Source organism: Lolium perenne, chromosome 3 (genome assembly GCF_019359855.2).
Source record: "Lolium perenne isolate Kyuss_39 chromosome 3, Kyuss_2.0, whole genome shotgun sequence".
NCBI classification, from domain to species: domain Eukaryota; kingdom Viridiplantae; phylum Streptophyta; class Magnoliopsida; order Poales; family Poaceae; genus Lolium; species Lolium perenne.
This window is the reverse complement of record NC_067246.2, coordinates 266895963-266918482: the sequence shown is the minus strand read 5'-3', so window position 1 is coordinate 266918482 and position 22520 is coordinate 266895963. Positions and strand designations below refer to the sequence as shown.

Genomic DNA, 22520 nt, shown 5'->3' with positions numbered 1-22520 from the left:
CGATTGCTTTCTTTTAGTTTTTAGGGTGTTTTGTGTAAAATCATGTGGGCAGCTGGGCAATGGTCCCAACTTTTTTAAAATTGCGAAAAGTCACACTAGCAGCAGATCTGACCGGTGCATGCTACTAATACTTTATTAGCAGTGTGTCAGGCCCACACGCGACTGGTACCTGCGCGCCATACTAGTCGCGTGTCGGATACACACACGACTAGTAAGACATTACCACTAGCGAGATATGTGGCAGGCCAGGACCAGCGACTGGTAGCAAAAAATGACACACGACTGATAGGCTATTCTGTACTAGTGATAGCACACTGGAGCCATGATTAAATAGGTTTGTCACGGTAAAGCTCTATGTTAGATGAGATGACAGAACATATAGACTGACTTCAGGTGCAAAAGAGATGAATCTAGTGTTTCCTTCCAGGTCCTGGAGCCTCAATCCTGCAAGGTGGATTATAAACACAATGCATAAGTTCCTTTTATCTTGGGGAAGCACCCTACCACGCTACTGGATATACAGTTAACATACTGGAGATTTACCACTTGCAACTTTAACCATTCCCCAATCTCCATCTTTTTCTTAGCATAGTTCGCCATGTTCTTTATTTTCGTCCTAGCAACTCCCTTCCGGAACAAATCCCGAGCTTTGTTATATTCAGTCTAAATTCACACACAAAGGTGAGACCAACGTTAGCAACGTATTCAAGTTATATATAAATCACCGTGTTAAACGGACAGTACAGGATCCTACTTACATTAAAATCAATGCCATGCTCCTGGGTGATCCAATAAATCTAGAAAAGTAAACAGAGGAAATCAGAAATTGGCAATATGTTCCATATTTGACAATATAAATAAACTCACAGGAGATGGTTATAAAATTGCATAACAGCCCAAAAATAATTAAGAGAACAACTTGCCCTTTGTTTCATTGTCCAGAAGGCGGGAGACGAATTCAGTTCAGCATCCATTACCCGTTTGTGTATATGGAACTTGTCCATTCCATATACTTCCTTTACGGCATCCATGTAATTTTTCTGTAATATGTGTAAAATAGTAAGAAATGTGTACAATCACAATCGCATGTCAGTGGTGGTTCATTACACAAAATGTTTGCTGTAGCAGGATGCTAACCTTATCCCTAATGACAAGTCTCCAGATCTCAAAATAGACAAGATCTAGGTCCTTGAGTGACGCATCCTCGCGCAACTCCAAAATGTACTCCTGAATGAAAATGTACCAGCTTGTGAGCAACACCAGTGACGAACACCTAAATTAGCAGAAAAGAGGATATCTTACAGTATATGCAAAAGCAGCGAAACGAACAGTCATATGGGGGAACTCTGTTGCAATCCTCAATGCTTGCCTCGATCCTATAGTTTCTATGTCTCTCCACTGAAGTTCAAAGAAGTTAATAATCTGGTGCTTCACCATCAATGTGTCAACGACTTATAGCCTTTTTAATGATTTTCTCTGAAGCATAATTACCTCTGCAGACTTGGTATCCATATGCAAAAAATCTTCAATCCACTGTTGCAAGATAGAAGTCTATCAATGTTAAAATAAATTAAAAACACTACAGGAATGGCCGGAGACGCCGACGGCCAAACCCTACGCCGAGGGCTTTTTATCGGGGCCGTCGGCGTACGGCCTCGCCGGGGCAGCGCCGGAAGCCGACCGTCGGCGTCTAGATACCGTCGGCGTACAGGTTCCTACGCCGAGGGCTGCCGTCGGCGTCTACCTGGCCCTCGGCATAGGCAGTAGCATGGCGCCTGTTCCAGCGGCGACATGACGGCCCTCTCACGGCGTCACACAGACGCCGAGGGCTACCCTCGGCATAGAGCATGGCCCCCCTATGCCGACGGCCACCCTCGGCATATAGATTTTTTTTATTTTTTTATTTTTTCTCTCTCTCATATTACTTTATATTATGTTTCTATTATTTATTTACTAGTATGAATTATGTAAAAAATGGTTCTATTTTTTAAGAATTCGTAGATGGCATATGTAGGTCCCACGGGTGACGCTCTTCGCAGACGGGTCAACCGGAGCCACTAGGCCCAACATTTGCTATCGATGTACATATGGGTAGATCCGCGGGGTCCCCGCCCTACGGTTTCCCTAACCCTAACTTTAACCCTAACTCTAACCCTAACCCTAACTCTAGCCCTAACCCTAACCCTAGGGTTTCCACATATATTGCTAACACTAACTCTAACCCTAACTCTAACCCTAACCCTAACTCTAACCCTAACCCTAGGGTTTCCACATACATTGCTAACCCTAACTATAACCCTAACCCTAACCCTAGGGGTAGATCTGCGGGGTCCCGCCCTAGGGTTTCCCAAGGTACAGATCACCGGAGCGTCAGAATTGTTGGAAAACTTGCATCTGCCCCTAACATATATGTACACGTGTGATGTAAGGTTTGGCTAACCTTGGATGTACCCGGTGTTGACGATTTCCGCATAATGGGCTACCACTTGGTAAAATCCAGGATCTGTATGTGGAAACCCCCGCCATGGCTCAAACGGAGCCTATTTTATGGTAAAGTATGCCCAACCTATGGTTTCCATGTACATATGTCCTAAACAAAGCAAAACAAATAAAAAAGTCCACTGGTAAACCCTCGCACGGAGAAAGCTATAGTGGTAGATCTGTGGGGTCCCCGCCCTAGGGTTTTCCAAGATACAGACCACCGGAGCGTCGGAATCGCTGGAAAACTTGTGTGTGCCCACATGGCATGCACAAAAGTGATTTGAGATGGTTTTATATCCAAGGATACCCCCCAAGGTGTGTCCGGCTTCTCGGACAGGGGGTTCCTACACTTAGGCAGATTCTGGATGTATAGGGGGGAACTCCCTCGGAGGTGAACTGGAGAGAAAAGTGATACATTTAAGAACTTAAGACCCACACACGATACAAAACACTTAAATAACTAGACCCACACACATACCAAAGCGCTTAAAGTACTAGACCCACACACGAACCGAAACACTTAAAGAACTACACCCACACACAGGAACCAAAACACTTAAAGAAACTACACCCACACATGAACCAAAACACTTAAAGAACTAGACCCACACACAAACCAAAACATTTAAAGAAACTACACCCACACACGAACAAAGCACTTAACACTGGGTCGACGCATGACCCGCTAGACACACGGACTCGACACACACACATATTAATCAGAGAAGTCGAAATCTTCATCCTCGCTGGGGGTGTCCTCTGAAGCGGTGGTTGTGAGGTTCCACGACCACCGTTCATCATTCTCCCCCCATGTCGACGCCTCTCCTTTGGTGTACTCTGCTTCAACCTCGGCCTTCCTCTGCCGCTTTCCCGCCCTCCTCTCTCTCCTGTACGCCTGCTTGTCCTTCCAGAATGCGCGCATTGCCTCGACGTCTCCGGGATGGTCTCTACGCCACTGTGCCATGAACTGCTCGTCCGCCTCGGTGGTATCAATCCGCCGCTGGCCAGCCCTGTACCACCGCGCTTCACCCTGTGAGCGAAGTAGCGGCTCAGTAGAGAGACTCTGAGCTTCCGTCAGAGACCTGACCTCCGGGAAGTTCATTTCGTGGCGCGGCCGGCCGAACCTCCAAGCCGCAACGTCGTATGCACGGGCAGCAGCCTCCTTCGTGTAGAAGGTGCCGAGCCACACACGCGTTCCACCGGCAGTGATTTCAGCCGCGAAATGCCCCGCAGGCCGCAGGCGAACGCCGATGAAGCCCGTGTTGTTACGGCGACGAGGAGCCATCTCAGCGGCAGCTCAGCTCAGAGGATTTTGTGGTGCTGTTGGATGAGAGAAGTGATGAGGGGAGAAATATTGCTGGTGCTGTTAGTGGAGAAGACATGGCTATATATAGGCCGACGAGGGGCTGAAACGGCGGGAAAACTTGGCGGGAGAGAATGGGCGGGAAAGGGTGGGCGGGAAAACTTGGCGGGAGAGAATGAGCGGGAAAGGGTGGGCGGGAAAACTTGGAGGGAAATCATGGCGGGAAAAAAGGGCGGGAGAGAAGCAGCGGGAAAGGATGGGCGGGAAAAAAGGGCGGGATTCCTACACTTAGGCAGATTCTTCATGTATAGGGGGGAACTCCCTCGGAGTTGAACCGGAGAGAAACTTGAGATCATATGGGATGATCCTTGTTTCCACATGTACCTATGACCTAACCAAGCTCAAATGGAGGCATATGCCCACCGGGGGACCCCCGATGGGATGCAGTCAAAGGGGTAGACCGCGCGGTCAACAGAACTAGGGTTTCATCGGAAATCGAGCATCGGATCTAGGGAATGGCCCCAAAACTTGTGTGTGTCCACATGGAATGCACAAAAGTGATTTGAGATGGTTTTATATCCAAGGCTACCCCCCCAGGTGTGTCCGTCTTCTCGGACAGGGGGTTCCTACACTTAGGCAGATTCTGCATGTATAGGGGGGAACTCCCTCGGAGTTGAACCGGAGAGAAACTTGAGATCATATGGGATGATCCTTGTTTCCACATGTACCTATGACCTAACCAAGCTCAAATGGAGGCATATGCCCACCGAGGGACCCCCGATGGGATGCAGTCAAAGGGGTAGACGGCGCGGTCAACAGAACTAGGGTTTCATCGGAAATCGAGCATCTAATCTAGGGAATGGCCCCAAAACTTGTGTGTGTCCACATGGAATGCACAAAAGTGATTTGAGATGGTTTTATATCCAAGGCTACCCCCCAGGTGTGTCCGGCTTCTCGGACAGGGGGTTCCTACACTTAGGCAGATTCTTGCATGTATAGGGGGGAACTCCCTCGTACGTGAACCGGAGATAAACTTGATATCATATGGGATGATCCTTGTTTCCACATGTACCTATGACCAAGTATGATAGATGATTTGAAATGTGTTTCCCAAGGTTGTAGTCGTGAGGTGACCAAGTATGAGAAGTATGATGTGAATGGGTTTCGCTTCCACACAGAGACGCACCAGAAGGGTCGGGCGAATCCCAAAACGATAAATACTGGGGTCTTCACCAAAGGAGACAACAACTTTGATTACTACGGAAGGTTAAAAAGTGTATACGAGTTGACATTCAATCGTACGAACGTGCAACTCAATATCGTCGTGTTCAAGTGTCATTGGTTCGACCCAATAGGTGGACAGAGAAGTGATAAGTCCATTGGGTTAGTTGAAGTTAAGCCTTCAACCACCTATAGCGGAGCCGATGTCTTTGTTGTGGCTCACCAAGCCAAGCAAGTTTATTATTTGCCCTACCCATGCCAGAAAGCGGAACTCAAGGGTTGGGAAGTCGTCTTCCATGTATCGCCACATGGTAACCTACCGATTCCCTCTGAGGATGGTTACAACAACATTGACCCCGTGACATACGAGGGGATTTTCTATCAAGAGGAACAGGACTCCGGGGAATATATTTTAGAACCGTTTGTTCAAGAGGACCTCGGGAACGATGCAGAAACTCGTGGTGAGTCAGTGGTGGATCTATAGGACATATCTATGCTCGAGAAGTTACTTGAGGCGAATGACAATTATGATGAGCCTCCACCCGTCGACCCTTCAACTTTGTACTCACAAGATAGTGATAGTGAGCCAGAGAAAGAGAAAGAGAAAGAGACGGAGTATGAGAGTGAGCGTGAGAGCGATGATGGCTGGTGTGTTATCGCCAGATTTTAACCAAGTCAGGAGGTGGGCCGTGATGGAGATGGGCTTAGAGAATATGCACGGAAAATATTCCTGAATCGGCCTCGTGTGAGAGTTTGGGCTAGATTGCCCGTGTATCTGTATATTATGGTAGATTTAGAATTAAGAGATAGAGTTTAGCTCGTACACGGTTAGGTTATTCCTAAGATAGAAAGTCCACGGACTATAAATATGTACCTAGGGTTATTGAGAAAGGAGGACGATCACGTTCGCAACAAACCAATCTAGGCGCATCGCCACCCCTTGTTTCGAGGGTTTCTTCCGGGTAAGCGCCATGCTGCCTAGATCGCATCTTGCGATCTAAGCAGCATCTTGTTTATTCGTTGTTTATGTGTTGCTCGTACTGAAGCCTTGTTGATGGCGAGTAACACCCTTATCATAGATGTGTTAGGGCTAGCATCGATACTTTCTTGATGTATTCGCTTAAGTTATGCTATCCCTAGATATCTAGCTGCCTTTGCACCTAGCTTAGGTGTAAGGGCAGCACCTTGCTTAGTCTTTATTTAGTAGATTCGATCCGTTATGGTTGTTCCTTGTTCTTCAAGGATTAGTTTGATATCCATATGGTTAGGCCTTGCAAACGGGTTGGATGATCCAGTAGTGCGTAAGGTACGGTTAGCCGATCCTAAAGGAGATGATCTGGGAATCAACTCTATGTTGGTTTTTAGGCCTTTTCTAGGGCTGGTTTTCTGTTATCTTTCGTATCTGCCAGACTCAACTACGTGTAGGACGTTCCGATTGTGTGGTGAAAACCCTAAATCGTCGTAGATCGTTTTAACTTAATATTGATCAAGCAGGACCACCATGTTATCGTAGATCCAATACGAATCATGGGTGGATCGGCTCCTTGAGCCGATTCACAGGATAACCTGAGAGCCGCTCGAGGCTCGTATTTAATGTTTATGTGTCTGCCATGCAGGAAATTAATTGAAGAAGTCCATCACCTTCCTGACCAGGTATAGGTCAGGTGGCACGCCCTTGCACCAGCTAGGACATGTGCCGGAGCATTGCAGGCCGTCGCCCGAGGGACCAGGGCCCACCAGCAGTCCTGGGAGCCTCCCGGCTCTTCGTGTTGCTCGTCGCTGCTCGCCGGTGGGTTTTGGCAGGCAACACATTCTGGCACGCCCGGTGGGACCTTCTACATCAACTGCGTCAACATCTTCAACAACTGCGTCAGCATCTGCAGCTGAGATGGCGGACGCACCAGTCACGTACGAAGATCTGACTGAGGAGCACAAGAAGAAATACGATGAGCTTAAAGCTCTCTTCGAAGCCGACCTCATCGGCTCTTTCGAGAGGACCCGTACACATGGCATTAGGTGGAAGGGGTTCTCACCCGAAGGCGCCCTCGATGAGGTGGATCTGTCTACCTCTTCAGAAGAACGCACCAGAGCTCTACGTCAGGAAGTTAATTACATGGTGGCTCATTCGCTACACCGTCATTCTGAGAGCTTGGTGAACGCTTTCGAGCGCGTTGCGGTTCGCGTGGCCTAGGAAATCATGAAGCGTCAGTACTCTCCGTCAGGACCTACCCTAGGGACTCACCAAGGAGAAATACCGTTCCAGACCAGTCCGCAGCTGCCATTCTCGCTAGCAGCTCCAGAGCTGCCGGGTTCACCGGTATACGTCGTCTACAAGATTGGAGGCGATCCTGGTGATTACCAGTTCCTGCATGAACCACCTAAGGAAATCCCGCACGGATACATGTGCACGTACGTGCCGGACTGCAATAACTTGGCGCGCACGAACCAGATTGCAGCAGGAGGGATTTCTGGAACAGCAGGAGGGATTTCTGGAGCGGACCCCGATAAACAAGCGTGGCTAGCTAAATATGCCACCGCAACGAGGCAACAAAGCTCGGCCCCTGCAGCTCATACAGTGGACCAGATCAGTGCAATCTTGAGGGACCAGTTCGGCATGGTGCCAAAAAGGAGGGCAATCGGCTATTCCAAGTCGTACCCTAATGAATATGATTTGATTCCACTGCCGCCCAAGTATCGGCTCCCTGAGTTCTCAAAGTTTAGTGGGTGATGTCTACGTTCCCCCTCCTTTCCTGTAGACAGTGTTGGGCCTCCAAGAGCAGAGGTTTGTAGAACAGCAGCAAGTTTCCCTTAAGTGGATACCCAAGGTTTATCGAACTCAGGGAGGAAGAGGTCAAAGATATCCCTCTCATGCAACCCTGCAACCACAAAGCAAGAAGTCTCTTGTGTCCCCAACACACCTAATAGGTGCACTAGTTCGGCGAAGAGATAGTGAAATACAGGTGGTATGAATAAGTATGAGCAGTAGCAACGGTGCCAGAAAAGTGCTTGGCGCGTAATTGATGGTGGTGGTATTGCAGCAGTAGTAACACAGTAAAACAGTAAACAAGCAGTAGTAACTCAGCAGTATTTAGGAACAAGGCCTAGGGATTACACTTTCACTAGTGGACACTCTCAACATTGATCACATAACAGAACAGATAAATGCATACTCTACACTTTTGTTGGATGATGAACACATTGCGTAGGATTACACGAACCCTCAATGCCGGAGTTAACAAGCTCCACAATAATGCTCATGTTTAAGTAACCTTTAGTGTAAGATAGATCAACAGACTAAACCGAGTACTAGCATAGCATGCACACTGTCACCTTCATGCATATGTAGGAGGAATAGATCACATCAATAATATCATAGCAATAGTTAACTCCATAATCTACAAGAGATCATGATCATAGCATAAACCAAGTACTAACACGGTGCACACACTGTCACCTTTACACACGTGCAGGAGGAATAGAACTACTTTAATAACACATCACTAGAGTAGCACATAGATAGTAGTGATACAAAACTCAGATGAATCTCAATCATGTAAAGCAGCTCATGAGATCATTGTATTGAGGTACATAGGAGAGAGATTAACCACATAGCTACCGGTACAGCCCCGAGCCTCGATGGAGAACTACTCCCTCCTCATGGGAGCAGCAGCGGTGATGAAGATGGCGGTGGAGATGGCTCCGGGGGCAATTCCCCGTCCGGCAGGGTGCCGGAACAGAGAGTTCTGTCCCCCGAATTGGAGTTTCGCGATGGCGGCGGCGCCCCTGGAGTCTTTCTGGAGTTTCGTCAATCGGTGTCGAGGTTTTAGGTCACGACGGCTTAAATAGGCGAAGAATCGGAGTCGGAGGGAGCACAGGCTGGCCACACCATAGGGGGCGCGCCCCCTTGGGCCGCGCCACCCTAGGGTGTGGGGCCCCCGGCACTCCTCCGACTCTCCTTCGGTGTTGGAGCCTTCCGGGAAAAATAGGAGGTTTGGCGTTGATTTCGTCCAATTCCGAGAATATTGCCCGAACAGCCTTTCTGGAACCAAAAACAGCAGAAAACAGCAACTGGCCTCTCGGCATCTCGTCAATAGGTTAGTTCCGGAAAACGCATAAAAATGATATAAAGTGTGAACAAAACATGTTGGTATTGTCATAAAACAAGCATGGAACATCGGAAATTATAGATACGTTGGAGACGTATCAGCATCCCCAAGCTTAGTTCCTACTCGTCCTCGAGTAGGTAAACGATAAAAGATAATTTCTGAGGTGACATGCTACCAACATAATCTTAATCATACCATTGTAAAGCATATGAGATGAATGCAGCGATTCGAAACAATGTAAATGCAATGAGTAAACAATTGAATCATATAGCAAAGACTTTTCATGAATAGTACTTTCGAGACAAGCATCAACAAGTCTTGCATAAGGATTACTCATAAAGCAATAAATTCTTAGTAAAGGTATTGAAGCAACACAATGGAAGATTAAGTTTCAGCGGTTGCTTTCAACTTGTAACATGTATATCTCATAGATAGTTGTCAATGCAGAGCAATATAACAAATGCAATAAGCAAGTATGTAAGAATCAATGCACAGTTCACACAAATGTTTGCTTCTTGAGGTGGAGAGAAATAGGTGAACTGACTCAACAATAAAAGTAAAAGAATGGTCCTTCAAAGAGGAAAGCATCGATTGCTATATTTGTGCTAGAGCTTTGGTTTTGAAAACATATAGAGAGCATAAAAAAGTAAAGTTTTGAGAGGTGTTTGTTGTTGTCAACGAATGGTAATGGGTACACTAACTACCTCGCCAACCGGACTTCCAAGAGCGGCTCCCATGAATTATTTTATTTTTGGGTGGCACTCCTTCCAACCTTTCTTTCACAAACCATGGCTAACCGAATCCTCGGGTGCCTGCCAACAATCTCATACCATGAAGGAGTGCCTTTTTATTTTAGTTTTATTATGATGATGACACTCCTCCCAACCTTTGCTTACACAAGCCATGGCTAACCGAATCCTTCGGGTGCCGTCCAACAATCACATACCATGGAGGAGTGTCTATTTTTGTTAATTAATTTGGGACTGGGAATCCCATTGCCAGCTCTTTTTGCAAAATTATTGGATAAGCGGATGTGCCACTAGTCCATATGAGAGTCCGTCAAAAGTAAATGACAAGGTTGAAAGCTAAACACCACATACTTCCTCATGAGCTATAAAACATTGACACAAATCAGAGGTGATAAATTTTGAATTGTTTAAAGGTAGCACTCAAGCAATTTACTTTGGAATGGCAGGAAATACCACATAGTAGGTAGGTATGGTGGACACAAATGGCATAGTGGTTGGCTCAAGGATTTTGGATGCATGAGAAGTATTCCCTCTCGATACAAGGCTTAGGCTAGCAAGGTTGTTTGAAACAAACACAAGGATGAACCGGTGCAGCAAAACTCACATAAAAGACATATTGAAAACATTATAAGACTCTACACCGTCTTCCTTGTTGTTCAAACTCAATACTAGAAATTATCTAGACCTTAGAGAAACCAAATATGCAAACCAGATTTTAGCATGCTCTATGTATTTCTTCATTAATGGGTGCAAAGCATATGATGCAAGAGCTTAAACATGAGCACAACAATTGCCAAGTATCACATTACCCAAGACATTTATAGCAATTACTACATGTATCATTTTCCAATTCCAACCATATAACAATTTAACGAAGGGAAACTTCGCCATGAATACTATGAGCTAAGAACACATGTGTTCATACGAACCAGCGGAGCGTGTCTCTCTCCCACACAAGCATGATGTAATCCAATTTATTCAAACAAAAACAAAAACAGAAACAAACAAACAGACGCTCCAAGCAAAGCACATAAGATGTGATGGAATAAAAATATAGTTTCAGGGGAGGAACCTGATAATGTTGTCGATGAAGAAGGGGATGCCTTGGGCATCCCCAAGCTTAGACGCTTGAGTCTTCTTGATATATGCAGGGGTGAACCACCGGGTGCATCCCCAAGCTTAGAGCTTTCACTCTCCTTGATCATGTTATATCATCCTCCTCTCTTGACCCTTGAAAACTTCCTCCACACCAAACTCGAAACAACTCATTAGAGGGTTAGTGCACAATATAAATTGACATATTCAGAGGTGACACAATCATTCTTAACACTTCTGGACATTGCATAATGCTACTGACATTAGTGGATCAAAGAAATTCATCCAACATAGCGAAAGAGGCAATGCGAAATAAAAGGCAGAATCTGTCAAAACAGAACAGTTCGTATTGACGAATTTTAAAATGGCACCAGACTTGCTCAGATGAAAATGCTCAAATTGAATGAAAGTTGCGTACATATCTGAGGATCATGCACGTAAATTGGCTTAATTTTCTGAGCTACCTACAGGGAGGTAGACCCAGATTCGTGACAGCAAAGAAATCTGGAACTGTGCAGTAATCCAAATCTAGTACTTACTTTTCTATCAACGGCTTAACTTGGCACAACAAAACACAAAACTAAGATAAGGAGAGGTTGCTACAGTAGTAAACAACTTCCAAGACACAAATATAAAACAAAGTACTGTAGCAAAATAACACATGGGTTATCTCCCAAGAAGTTCTTTTCTTTATAGCCATTAAGATGGGCTCAGCAGTTTTAATGATGCACTCGCAAGAAATAGTATTTGAAGCAAAAGAGAGCATCCAGAGGCAAATCCATAACACATTTAAGTCTAACATGCTTCCTATGCATAGGAATCTTGTAAATAAACAAGTTCATGAAGAGCAAAGTAACAAGCATAGGAAGATAAAACAAGTGTAGCTTGAAAAATTTCAGCACATAGAGAGGTGTTTTAGTAACATGAAAATTTCTACAACCATATTTTCCTCTCTCATAATAACTTTCAGTAGCATCATGAGCAAACTCAACAATATAACTATCAAATGAAACATTCTTATCATGAGTCTCATGCATAAAGTTATTACTCTCCACATAGGCATAATCAATTTTATTAGTTGTAGTGGGAGCAAATTCAACAAAGTAGCTATCATTATTATTCTCATCATCAAATATAGGAGGCATATTGTAATCATAATCAAATTCACTCTCCATAGTAGGTGGCACCAAAAGACCACTATCATTATAATCATCATATATAGGAGGCAAAGTATCATCAAAGAAAATTTTCTCCTCAATGCTTGGGGGACTAAAAAGATCATGAAAACCAGCTTCCCCAAGCTTAGAACTTTCTATATTATTATCAACAATGGTGTTCAAAGCGTTCATACTAATATTACTACCAGCATGCAAACAAGATTTAATAGGTTTTTTAATTTTCGCATCAAACAATCCATGTTTTAAATCAGGAAATAGAACAAGAAGCTCACTCTTGTACATTATGCCAAACTAGTGTAGACAAGAAACAACAAGATGCAATTGCAGGATCTAAAGGAAATAGCTTCGAGCACACACACGACGGCAACAGAAAAATACTTTACCTGGGACCGTAGTATGAGAGCCTTTTACCTTTCCTCCCCGGCAACGGCGCCAGAAAAGTGCTTGATGTCTACGTTCCCCCTCCTTTCCTGTAGACAGTGTTGGGCCTCCAAGAGCAGAGGTTTGTAGAACAGCAGCAAGTTTCCCTTAAGTGGATACCCAAGGTTTATCGAACTCAGGGAGGAAGAGGTCAAAGATATCCCTCTCATGCAACCCTGCAACCACAAAGCAAGAAGTCTCTTGTGTCCCCAACACACCTAATAGGTGCACTAGTTCGGCGAAGAGATAGTGAAATACAGGTGGTATGAATAAGTATGAGCAGTAGCAACGGTGCCAGAAAAGTGCTTGGCGCGTAATTGATGGTGGTGGTATTGCAGCAGTAGTAACACAGTAAAACAGTAAACAAGCAGTAGTAACTCAGCAGTATTTAGGAACAAGGCCTAGGGATTACACTTTCACTAGTGGACACTCTCAACATTGATCACATAACAGAACAGATAAATGCATACTCTACACTTTTGTTGGATGATGAACACATTGCGTAGGATTACACGAACCCTCAATGCCGGAGTTAACAAGCTCCACAATAATGCTCATGTTTAAGTAACCTTTAGTGTAAGATAGATCAACAGACTAAACCGAGTACTAGCATAGCATGCACACTGTCACCTTCATGCATATGTAGGAGGAATAGATCACATCAATAATATCATAGCAATAGTTAACTCCATAATCTACAAGAGATCATGATCATAGCATAAACCAAGTACTAACACGGTGCACACACTGTCACCTTTACACACGTGCAGGAGGAATAGAACTACTTTAATAACACATCACTAGAGTAGCACATAGATAGTAGTGATACAAAACTCAGATGAATCTCAATCATGTAAAGCAGCTCATGAGATCATTGTATTGAGGTACATAGGAGAGAGATTAACCACATAGCTACCGGTACAGCCCCGAGCCTCGATGGAGAACTACTCCCTCCTCATGGGAGCAGCAGCGGTGATGAAGATGGCGGTGGAGATGGCTCCGGGGGCAATTCCCCGTCCGGCAGGGTGCCGGAACAGAGAGTTCTGTCCCCCGAATTGGAGTTTCGCGATGGCGGCGGCGCCCCTGGAGTCTTTCTGGAGTTTCGTCAATCGGTGTCGAGGTTTTAGGTCACGACGGCTTAAATAGGCGAAGAATCGGAGTCGGAGGGGGCCTGGGCTGGCCACACCATAGGGGGGCGCGCCCCCCCCTTGGGCCGCGCCACCCTAGGGTGTGGGGCCCCCTGGCACTCCTCCGACTCTCCTTCGGTGTTCTGGAGCCTTCCGGGAAAAATAGGAGGTTTGGCGTTGATTTCGTCCAATTCCGAGAATATTGCCCGAACAGCCTTTCTGGAACCAAAAACAGTAGAAAACAGCAACTGGCCTCTCGGCATCTCGTCAATAGGTTAGTTCCGGAAAACGCATAAAAATGATATAAAGTGTGAACAAAACATGTTGGTATTGTCATAAAACAAGCATGGAACATCGGAAATTATAGATACGTTGGAGACGTATCAGTGGGTCAGAAGGCTCTAGTTCAATTGAGCATGTGAGCCGATATTTGGCACAGTTGGGCATGATTTCAGCATCAGACCCGTTACGTGTGAGGTTTTTTGCGCAATCTCTCACAGGGACGGCTTTTGGGTGGTACACCTCGTTGCCACCAGACTCAGTCTGGACGTGGAAGCAGCTGGAAGAACAGTTTCACATGCAATATCACTCAGAAGCTACCGAGGCTAGCATTGCCGATCTGGCACAAGTGCGACAGAAGCATGGAGAAACGGTGTCGGAATACATTCAGCGTTTCAGGACTGTTAGGAACCGATGTTATTCGGCTCGTTTGCATGAGAAAGAAGCAGTCGATCTGGCAGTGTTGGGCCTCGCGGCGCCGATCAAGGATCTGGCTTTCCAAGCGGAATGCACTTCACTGGCGCATATGGTTCAGAAACTATCATTGTATGAGCAGCGCCACCCAGAATTGTACCAAGACAAGTTCAAATGCCCGATAGGCCTGGTTGAGACAGAAGAAGTTGAAGACTCTGCAGGAGACCAGGAAGTAGCTGTGGCTGAATGGGCTCGGGGGGCAAACCCCGTGTCCTGCAAATGGGTGAAGCAACAAGGGCCTGCGAAAGAGTTTGACTTCGACGTAAGCAAGGCTGAGCAGATATTTGATTTACTGCTTAAGGAGAAACAGCTGAAGTTACCCGAAGGCCATGAAATCCCTACGGTGCAAGAGCTGAACGGAAGACCGTACTGCAAGTGGCATAACTCGTTCACCCATATCACCAACGACTGCAAAGTGTTACGTCAGCAGATCCAATTGGCGATAGAACAAGGCCGTCTGATCTTTGGTCAGTATGCCATGAAAGTAGACACGCAACCGTTTCCTGCCGTCAACATGGTGGAGTGCAATCACCCCGTGAGGCGCCAGCCAGATTTCTCGTTCAGTGTTAACATGGCAGGGCCTGTATACCACCCTGGTAGGGACAAAGAAGAGAGCAGTCGCTCTCGTGGCAAGGAAAAGGAGGAGGCCGGCCCACGCGACCGGCCCCGATATGATGACAGACGGTACATCACAGAGGAGCAAGTGAGAAACGTACGGTACCAACGACCACTCTCCGAGCATCTCCTTAACAAATATGAGCGTCAGTACGACCGACGCCGGCGATACGACGTAGACGACGAAAGAGATCGTCGGTCCAGTGTAGACAACAGAAAATATCGTCGGTATGATAGAGACGACGAAAGTTATGAGCGCCGCGCTAAAGGAAAGTCAAGAGAGCAGGAGGACATGGACAGACACTGGGATTGTCCTTTCTTTAAGCATTGCTGGGATTCAGGAATGAGCCGATTGCCTACAATCGACAACTGCCCAGAATGTAGACAGAAGAAGAAGGACACAGGTGACGTGTCAGTGTTCAAACGTCTAGGGCCTCTCCCATCTCGGAACAAGCAAGCTGAGTCCTCTCGGGTGGAAGATCTCGAGGAGTTAGAAGATGAAGATGAAGAAGAAGAAGATAGATACCACCGGCCAAGGTGGTGCCCTGATGGACTCAGTCACTCTCAAAAGCGTAGGGTGCAGCGGCTACGTAGCTTGGAGGAAGCCGAGAGGCAATACCTGCACACGCTGAGGAAAGCACGGCCCGATCTGGCCGTGAAAATTCAGCAAACTTTGGACGAGGAGGGTCGTCCACAGAAGAAAGAATGGCGCCCCAAACAAATGAAAGCCGATGAGAAGACATCGGCTGGCACAAATATGGTGTTCATACTTCCGTCGGAGTTTTGTGCTCCAAGAACAGAAGAAGCACCTGTAGTATGATACGTCTCCGACGTATCGATAATTTCTTGTGTTCCATGCCACATTATTGATGATATCTACATGTTTTATGCACACTTTATGTCATATTCGTGCATTTTCTGGAACTAACCTATTAACAAGATGCCGAAGTGCCGATTCTTTGTTTTCTGCTGTTTTTGGTTTCAGAAATCCTAGTAACGAAATATTCTCGGAATTGGACGAAATCAACGCCCAGGGTCCTATTTTGCCACGAAGCTTCCAGAAGACCGAAGAGGAGACGAAGTGGGGCCACGAGGTGGCCACACCCTAGGGCGGCGCGGCCCAGGCCCTGGCCGCACCGACCTGTGGTGTGGGGCCCTCGTGCCGCCTCTTGACCTGCCCTTCCGCCTACTTAAAGCCTCCGTCGCGAAACCCCCAGTACCGAGAGCCACGATACGGAAAACCTTCCAGAGACGCCGCCGCCGCCAATCCCATCTCGGGGGATTCTGGAGATCTCCTCCTGCACCCTGCCGGAGAGGGGAATCATCTCCCGGAGGACTCTACGCCGCCATGGTCGCCTCCGGAGTGATGAGTGAGTAGTTCACCCCTGGACTATGGGTCCATAGCAGTAGCTAGATGGTTGTCTTCTCCCCATTGTGCTTAATTGTCGGGTCTTGTGAGCTGCCTAACATGATCAAGATCATCTATCTGTAATTCTATATGTTGCGTTTGTTGGGATCCGATGAATAGAGAATACTATGTTATGTTGATTATCAAAGTTATGTATATGTGTTGTTTATGATCTTGCATGCTCTCCGTTACTAGTAGATGCTCTGGCCAAGTAGATGCTTGTAACTCCAAGAGGGAGTATTTATGCTCGATAGTGGGTTCATGTCTCCGTGAATCTGGGGGAGTGACAGAAACCTCTAAGATTATGGATGTGCTGTTGCCACTAGGGATAAAACATTGGTGCTATGTTCGAGGATGTAGTTACTGATTACATTACGCGCAATACTTAATGCAATTGTCTGTTGTTTTCAACTTAATACTGGAGGGGGTTCGGATGATAACTTGAAGGTGGACTTTTCAGGCATAGATGCATGCTGGATAGCGGTCTATGTACTTTGTCGTAATGCCCAATTAAATCTCACAATACTCATCATAATATGTATGTGCATGGTCATGCCCTCTTTATTTGTCAATTGCCCAACTGTAATTTGTTCACCCAACATGCTGTTTATCTTATGGGAGAGACACCTCTAGTGAACTGTGGACCCCGGTCCAATTCTCTATACTGAAATACAATCTACTGCAATACTTGTTCTACTGTTTTCTGCAAATAATCATCTTCCACACTATACATCTAATCCTTTGTTACAGCAAGCCGGTGAGATTGACAACCTCACTGTTTCGTTGGGGCAAAGTACTTTGTTTGTGTTGTGCAGGTTCCACGTTGGCGCCGGAATCTCTGGTGTTGCGCCGCACTACATCCCGCCGCCATCAACCTTCAACGTGCTTCTTGACTCCTACTGGTTCGATTAAACCTTGGTTTCTTACTGAGGGAAACTTGCCGCTGTGCGCATCACACCTTCCTCTTGGGGTTCCCAACGGACGTGTCAACTGCACGCATCAAGCAAATTTCTGGCGCCGTTGCCGGGGAGATCAAGACACGCTGCAAGGGGAGTCTCCACTTCCCAATCTCTTTACTTTGTTTTTGTCTTGCTTAGTTTTATTTACTACTTTGTTTGCTGCACTATATCAAAATACAAAAAAATTAGTTGCTAGTTTTACCTTATTTGCTATCTTGTTTGCTATATCAAAAACACAAAAAAAATTAGTTACTTGCATTTACTTTATCTAGTTTGCTTTATTTACTGTCCTGCACTCTATATTAAAAATACAAAAAAAAATTAGTTACTTTTGTTACCATGTCTAGCTCTGAACCTGTTACTTCTTCGCCTGAAGAATTAGTCTTCACTTTTAAACAAGGGGATGAGGAGAGTTTTAAGGATGCTTGGTCTAGAATTTTTACTTCTTATCGTAAAACTGAACCTCAAATGACTCTAAGTTTGCTCCTTAGTAATTTTTAGTTTGGTCTTATGATTTGCTATAGATATGCTTTGGATGCTTTAGTGGGAGGAGATTTCCTTCATTGCAATGGGGATCAAGCTTTTAATGCCATAAAGAAGTTGGTTGCATCACATGATTCAGCTAATAACTTTGATTCAGCCCTTATTAGCATTTATAATAGATTAAACAATCTCGAGATAAGTACATCTCGCTTGCATGACAACTATCACCATGTTCGTAATCGTCTTGAACAAGTTTTAGTGAACTCTAAACCTTCATTATGGGATCCTACTGTTAAAATTGTTATCGGTGATCAAACTCTTCGTGCCAACTGTGATATTATGTCTGAATTTTGCCTTATACCTGAGAGCATTTATAAATCTTTGAAACTTTGGGGAGTTGATGAAGGAGGAGAAGAAATAACTCTCATTGATAACTTTGTTATAATTCCTAAGGGAATAGCCGCAGGTGTGCATACAACCATTCTTGGAAGAACAATATCTATTGATTATCTTGTTATTGAATGTGTAGGGACATGAAAAATCACACTCGGAAGACCCTGCTGAAACTATTGGGAGCAGTCATAGATGTGGGAGAAGGCACCCTAGAATTCACCTCTACACCGGGGAGGAATCATATATTTCCTAAATCAAAGGGAAAGAAAAACAACAAGAAAGGTAAGGGTAAAGCCCAAGGTAAGGTCGACACACCGTCTCTTGATAATACTTGATACACACTTTCTGCGCCTAGCTGAAAGGCGTTAAAGAAAAGCGCTTATGGGAGACAACCCATGTTTTTACTACAGTACTTTGTTTTTATTTTGTGTCTTGGAAGTTGTTTACTACGTAGCAACCTCTCCTTATCTTAGTTTAGTGTTTTATTGTGCCAAGTAAAGTCGTTGATAGTAAAGTTCATACTAGATTTGGATTACTGTGCAGAAACAGATTTATTTGCTGTCACGAATCTGGGCTTTTTTCTCTGTAGGTAACTCAGAAAATTATGCCAATTTACGTGAGTGATCCTCAGATATGTACGCAACTTTCATTCAATTTGAGCATTTTCATTTGAGCAAGTCTGGTGCCTCGATAAAATTCGTCAATACGAACTGTTCTGTTCTGACAGATTCTGCCTTTTATTTCGCATTGCCTCTTTTGCTATGTTGGATGAATTTCTTTGATCCATTAATGTCCAGTAGCTTTATGTAATGTCCAGAAGTGTTAAGAATGATTGTGTCACCTCTGAACATATTAATTTTTATTGTCCACTAACCCTCTAATGAGTTGTTCTAAGTTTGGTGTGGAGGAAGTTTTCAAGGATCAAGAGAGGAGTATGATGCAATATGATCAAGGAGAGTGAAAGCTCTAAGCTTGGGGATGTCCCGGTGGTTCACCCCTGCATATATCAAGAAGACTCAAGCGTCTAAGCTTGGGGATGCCCAAGGCATCCCCTTCTTCATCGACAATATTATCAGGTTCCTCCCCTGAAACTATATTTTTATTCCATCACATCTTATGTGCTTTGCTTGGAGCGTCGGTTTGTTTTTGTTTTTGTTTTGTTTGAATAAAATGGATCCTAGCATTCACTTTGTGGGAGAGAGACACGCTCCGCTGTAGCATATGGACAAGTATGTCCTTAGGCTTTACTCATAGTATTCATGGCGAAGTTTCTTCTTCGTTAAATTGTTATATGGTTGGAATTGGAAAATGATACATGTAGTAAATTGCTAAAATGTCTTGGATAATGTGATACTTGGCAATTGTTGTGCTCATGTTTAAGCTCTTGCATCATATACTTTGCACCCATTAATGAAGAAACACCTAGAGCTTGCTAATTTGGTTTGCATATTTGGTCTCTCTAAAGTCTAGATAATATCTAGTATTGAGTTTTGAACAACAAGGAAGACGGTGTAGATTCTTATAATGTTTTCAATATGTCTTTTATGTGAGTTTTGCTGCACCGGTTCATCCTTGTGTTTGTTTCAAATAAGCCTTGCTAGCCTAAACCTTGTATCGAGAGGGAATACCTCTCATGCATCCAAAATACTTGAGCCAACCACTATGCCATTTGTGTCCACCATACCTACCTACTACATGGTATTTCTCCGCCATTCCAAAGTAAATTGCTTGAGTGCTACCTTTAAATTCCATCATTCGCCTTTGCAATATATAGCTCATGGGACAAATAGCTTAAAAACTATTGTGGTATTGAATATGTACTTATGCACTTTATCTCTTATTAAGTTGCTTGTTGTGCGATAACCATGTTTTAGGACGCCATCAACTATTCTTTGTTGAATATCATGTGAGTTGCTATGCATGTCCGTCTTGTCTGAAGTAAGAGAGATCTACCACCCTATGGTTAAGCATGCATATTGTTAGAGAAGAACATTGGGCCGCTAACTAAAGCCATGATTCATGGTGGAAGTTTCAGTTTTGGACATATATCCTCAATCTCATATGAGAATAATAATTGTTGCCACATGCTTATGCATTAAAGAGGAGTCCATTATCTGTTGTCCATGTTGTCCCGGTATGGATGTCTAAGTTGAGAATAATCAAAAGCGAGAAATCCAAAATGCGAGCTTTCTCCTTAGACCTTTGTACAGGCGGCATGGAGGTACCCCATTGTGACACTTGGTTAAAACATGTGTATTGCGATGATCCGGTAGTCCAAGCTAATTAGGACAAGGTGCGGGCACTATTAGTATACTATGCATGAGGCTTGCAACTTGTAAGATATAATTTACATGATACATATGCTTTATTACTACCGTTGACAAAATTGTTTCATGTTTTCAAAATAAAAGCTCTAGCACAAATATAGCAATCGATGCTTTTCCTTTATGGAGGACCATTCTTTTACTTTTATGTTGAGTCAGTTCACCTATTTCTCTCCACCTCAAGAAGCAAACACTTGTGTGAACTGTGCATTGATTCCTACATACTTGCATATTGCACTTATTATATTACTCTATGTTGACGATTATCCATGAGATATACATGTTATAAGTTGAAAGCAACCGCTGAAACTTAATCTTCCTTTGTGTTGCTTCAATGCTTTTACTATGAATTATTGCTTTATGAGTTAACTCTTATGCAAGACTTATTGATGCTTGTCTTGAAGTGCTATTCATGAAAAGTCTTTGCTATATGATTCACTTGTTTACTCATGTCATATACATTGTTTTGATCGCTGCATTCACTACATATGCTTTACAAATAGTATGATCAAGGTTATGATGGCATGTCACTCCAGAAATTATCTTTGTTATCATTTTACCTGCTCGGGACGAGCAGAACTAAGCTTGGGGATGCTAATACGTCTCCGACGTATCGATAATTTCTTGTGTTCCATGCCACATTATTGATGATATCTACATGTTTTATGCACACTTTATGTCATATTCGTGCATTTTCTGGAACTAACCTATTAACAAGATGCCGAAGTGCCGATTCTTTGTTTTCTGCTGTTTTTGGTTTCAGAAATCCTAGTAACGAAATATTCTCGGAATTGGACGAAATCAACGCCCAGGGTCCTATTTTGCCACGAAGCTTCCAGAAGACCGAAGAGGAGACGAAGTGGGGCCACGAGGTGGCCACACCCTAGGGCGGCGCGGCCCAGGCCCTGGCCGCGCCGACCTGTGGTGTGGGGCCCTCGTGCCGCCTCTTGACCTGCCCTTCCGCCTACTTAAAGCCTCCGTCGCGAAACCCCCAGTACCGAGAGCCACGATACGGAAAACCTTCCAGAGACGCCGCCGCCGCCAATCCCATCTCGGGGGATTCTGGAGATCTCCTCCGGCACCCTGCCGGAGAGGGGAATCATCTCCCGGAGGACTCTACGCCGCCATGGTCGCCTCTGGAGTGATGAGTGAGTAGTTCACCCCTGGACTATGGGTCCATAGCAGTAGCTAGATGGTTGTCTTCTCCCCATTGTGCTTTATGAGTTAACTCTTATGCAAGACTTATTGATGCTTGTCTTGAAGTGCTATTCATGAAAAGTCTTTGCTATATGATTCACTTGTTTACTCATGTCATATACATTGTTTTGATCGCTGCATTCACTACATATGCTTTACAAATAGTATGATCAAGGTTATGATGGCATGTCACTCCAGAAATTATCTTTGTTATCATTTTACCTGCTCGGGACGAGCAGAACTAAGCTTGGGGATGCTAATACGTCTCCGACGTATCGATAATTTCTTGTGTTCCATGCCACATTATTGATGATATCTACATGTTTTATGCACACTTTATGTCATATTCGTGCATTTTCTGGAACTAACCTATTAACAAGATGCCGAAGTGCCGATTCTTTGTTCTGCTGTTTTTGGTTTCAGAAATCCTAGTAACGAAATATTCTCGGAATTGGACGAAATCAACGCCCAGGGTCCTATTTTGCCACGAAGCTTCCAGAAGACCGAAGAGGAGACGAAGTGGGGCCACGAGGTGGCCACACCCTAGGGCGGCGCGGCCCAGGCCCTGGCCGCGCCGACCTGTGGTGTGGGGCCCTCGTGCCGCCTCTTGACCTGCCCTTCCGCCTACTTAAAGCCTCCGTCGCGAAACCCCCAGTACCGAGAGCCACGATACGGAAAACCTTCCAGAGACGCCGCCGCCGCCAATCC

General features: G+C 44.9%; 1 protein-coding gene and 1 long non-coding RNA gene across 2 annotated transcripts; both read right to left on the bottom strand.

The window, feature by feature from the left end:
* Nucleotides 1-364: 364 nt before the first annotated feature.
* LOC127344060 (uncharacterized) lies at nt 365-798 on the bottom strand. The gene is made up of 3 exons (XR_007877717.2): nt 759-798; nt 544-663; nt 365-444 (listed from the first exon to the last, which is right to left on the bottom strand). It is a non-coding gene; the product is annotated as an uncharacterized lncRNA (long non-coding RNA).
* A 65-nt stretch (nt 799-863) lies between these two features.
* Nucleotides 864-1577, bottom strand: LOC127339943 (uncharacterized). Its single transcript, XM_051365734.2, has 4 exons — nt 1492-1577; nt 1303-1398; nt 1138-1227; nt 864-1040 (listed from the first exon to the last, which is right to left on the bottom strand). The coding sequence occupies exons 1-4, from the start codon at nt 1510-1512 to the stop codon at nt 864-866; spliced, it is 384 nt and encodes a 127-aa protein (XP_051221694.1). The 5' UTR covers nt 1513-1577.
* Nucleotides 1578-22520: the final 20943 nt, after the last annotated feature.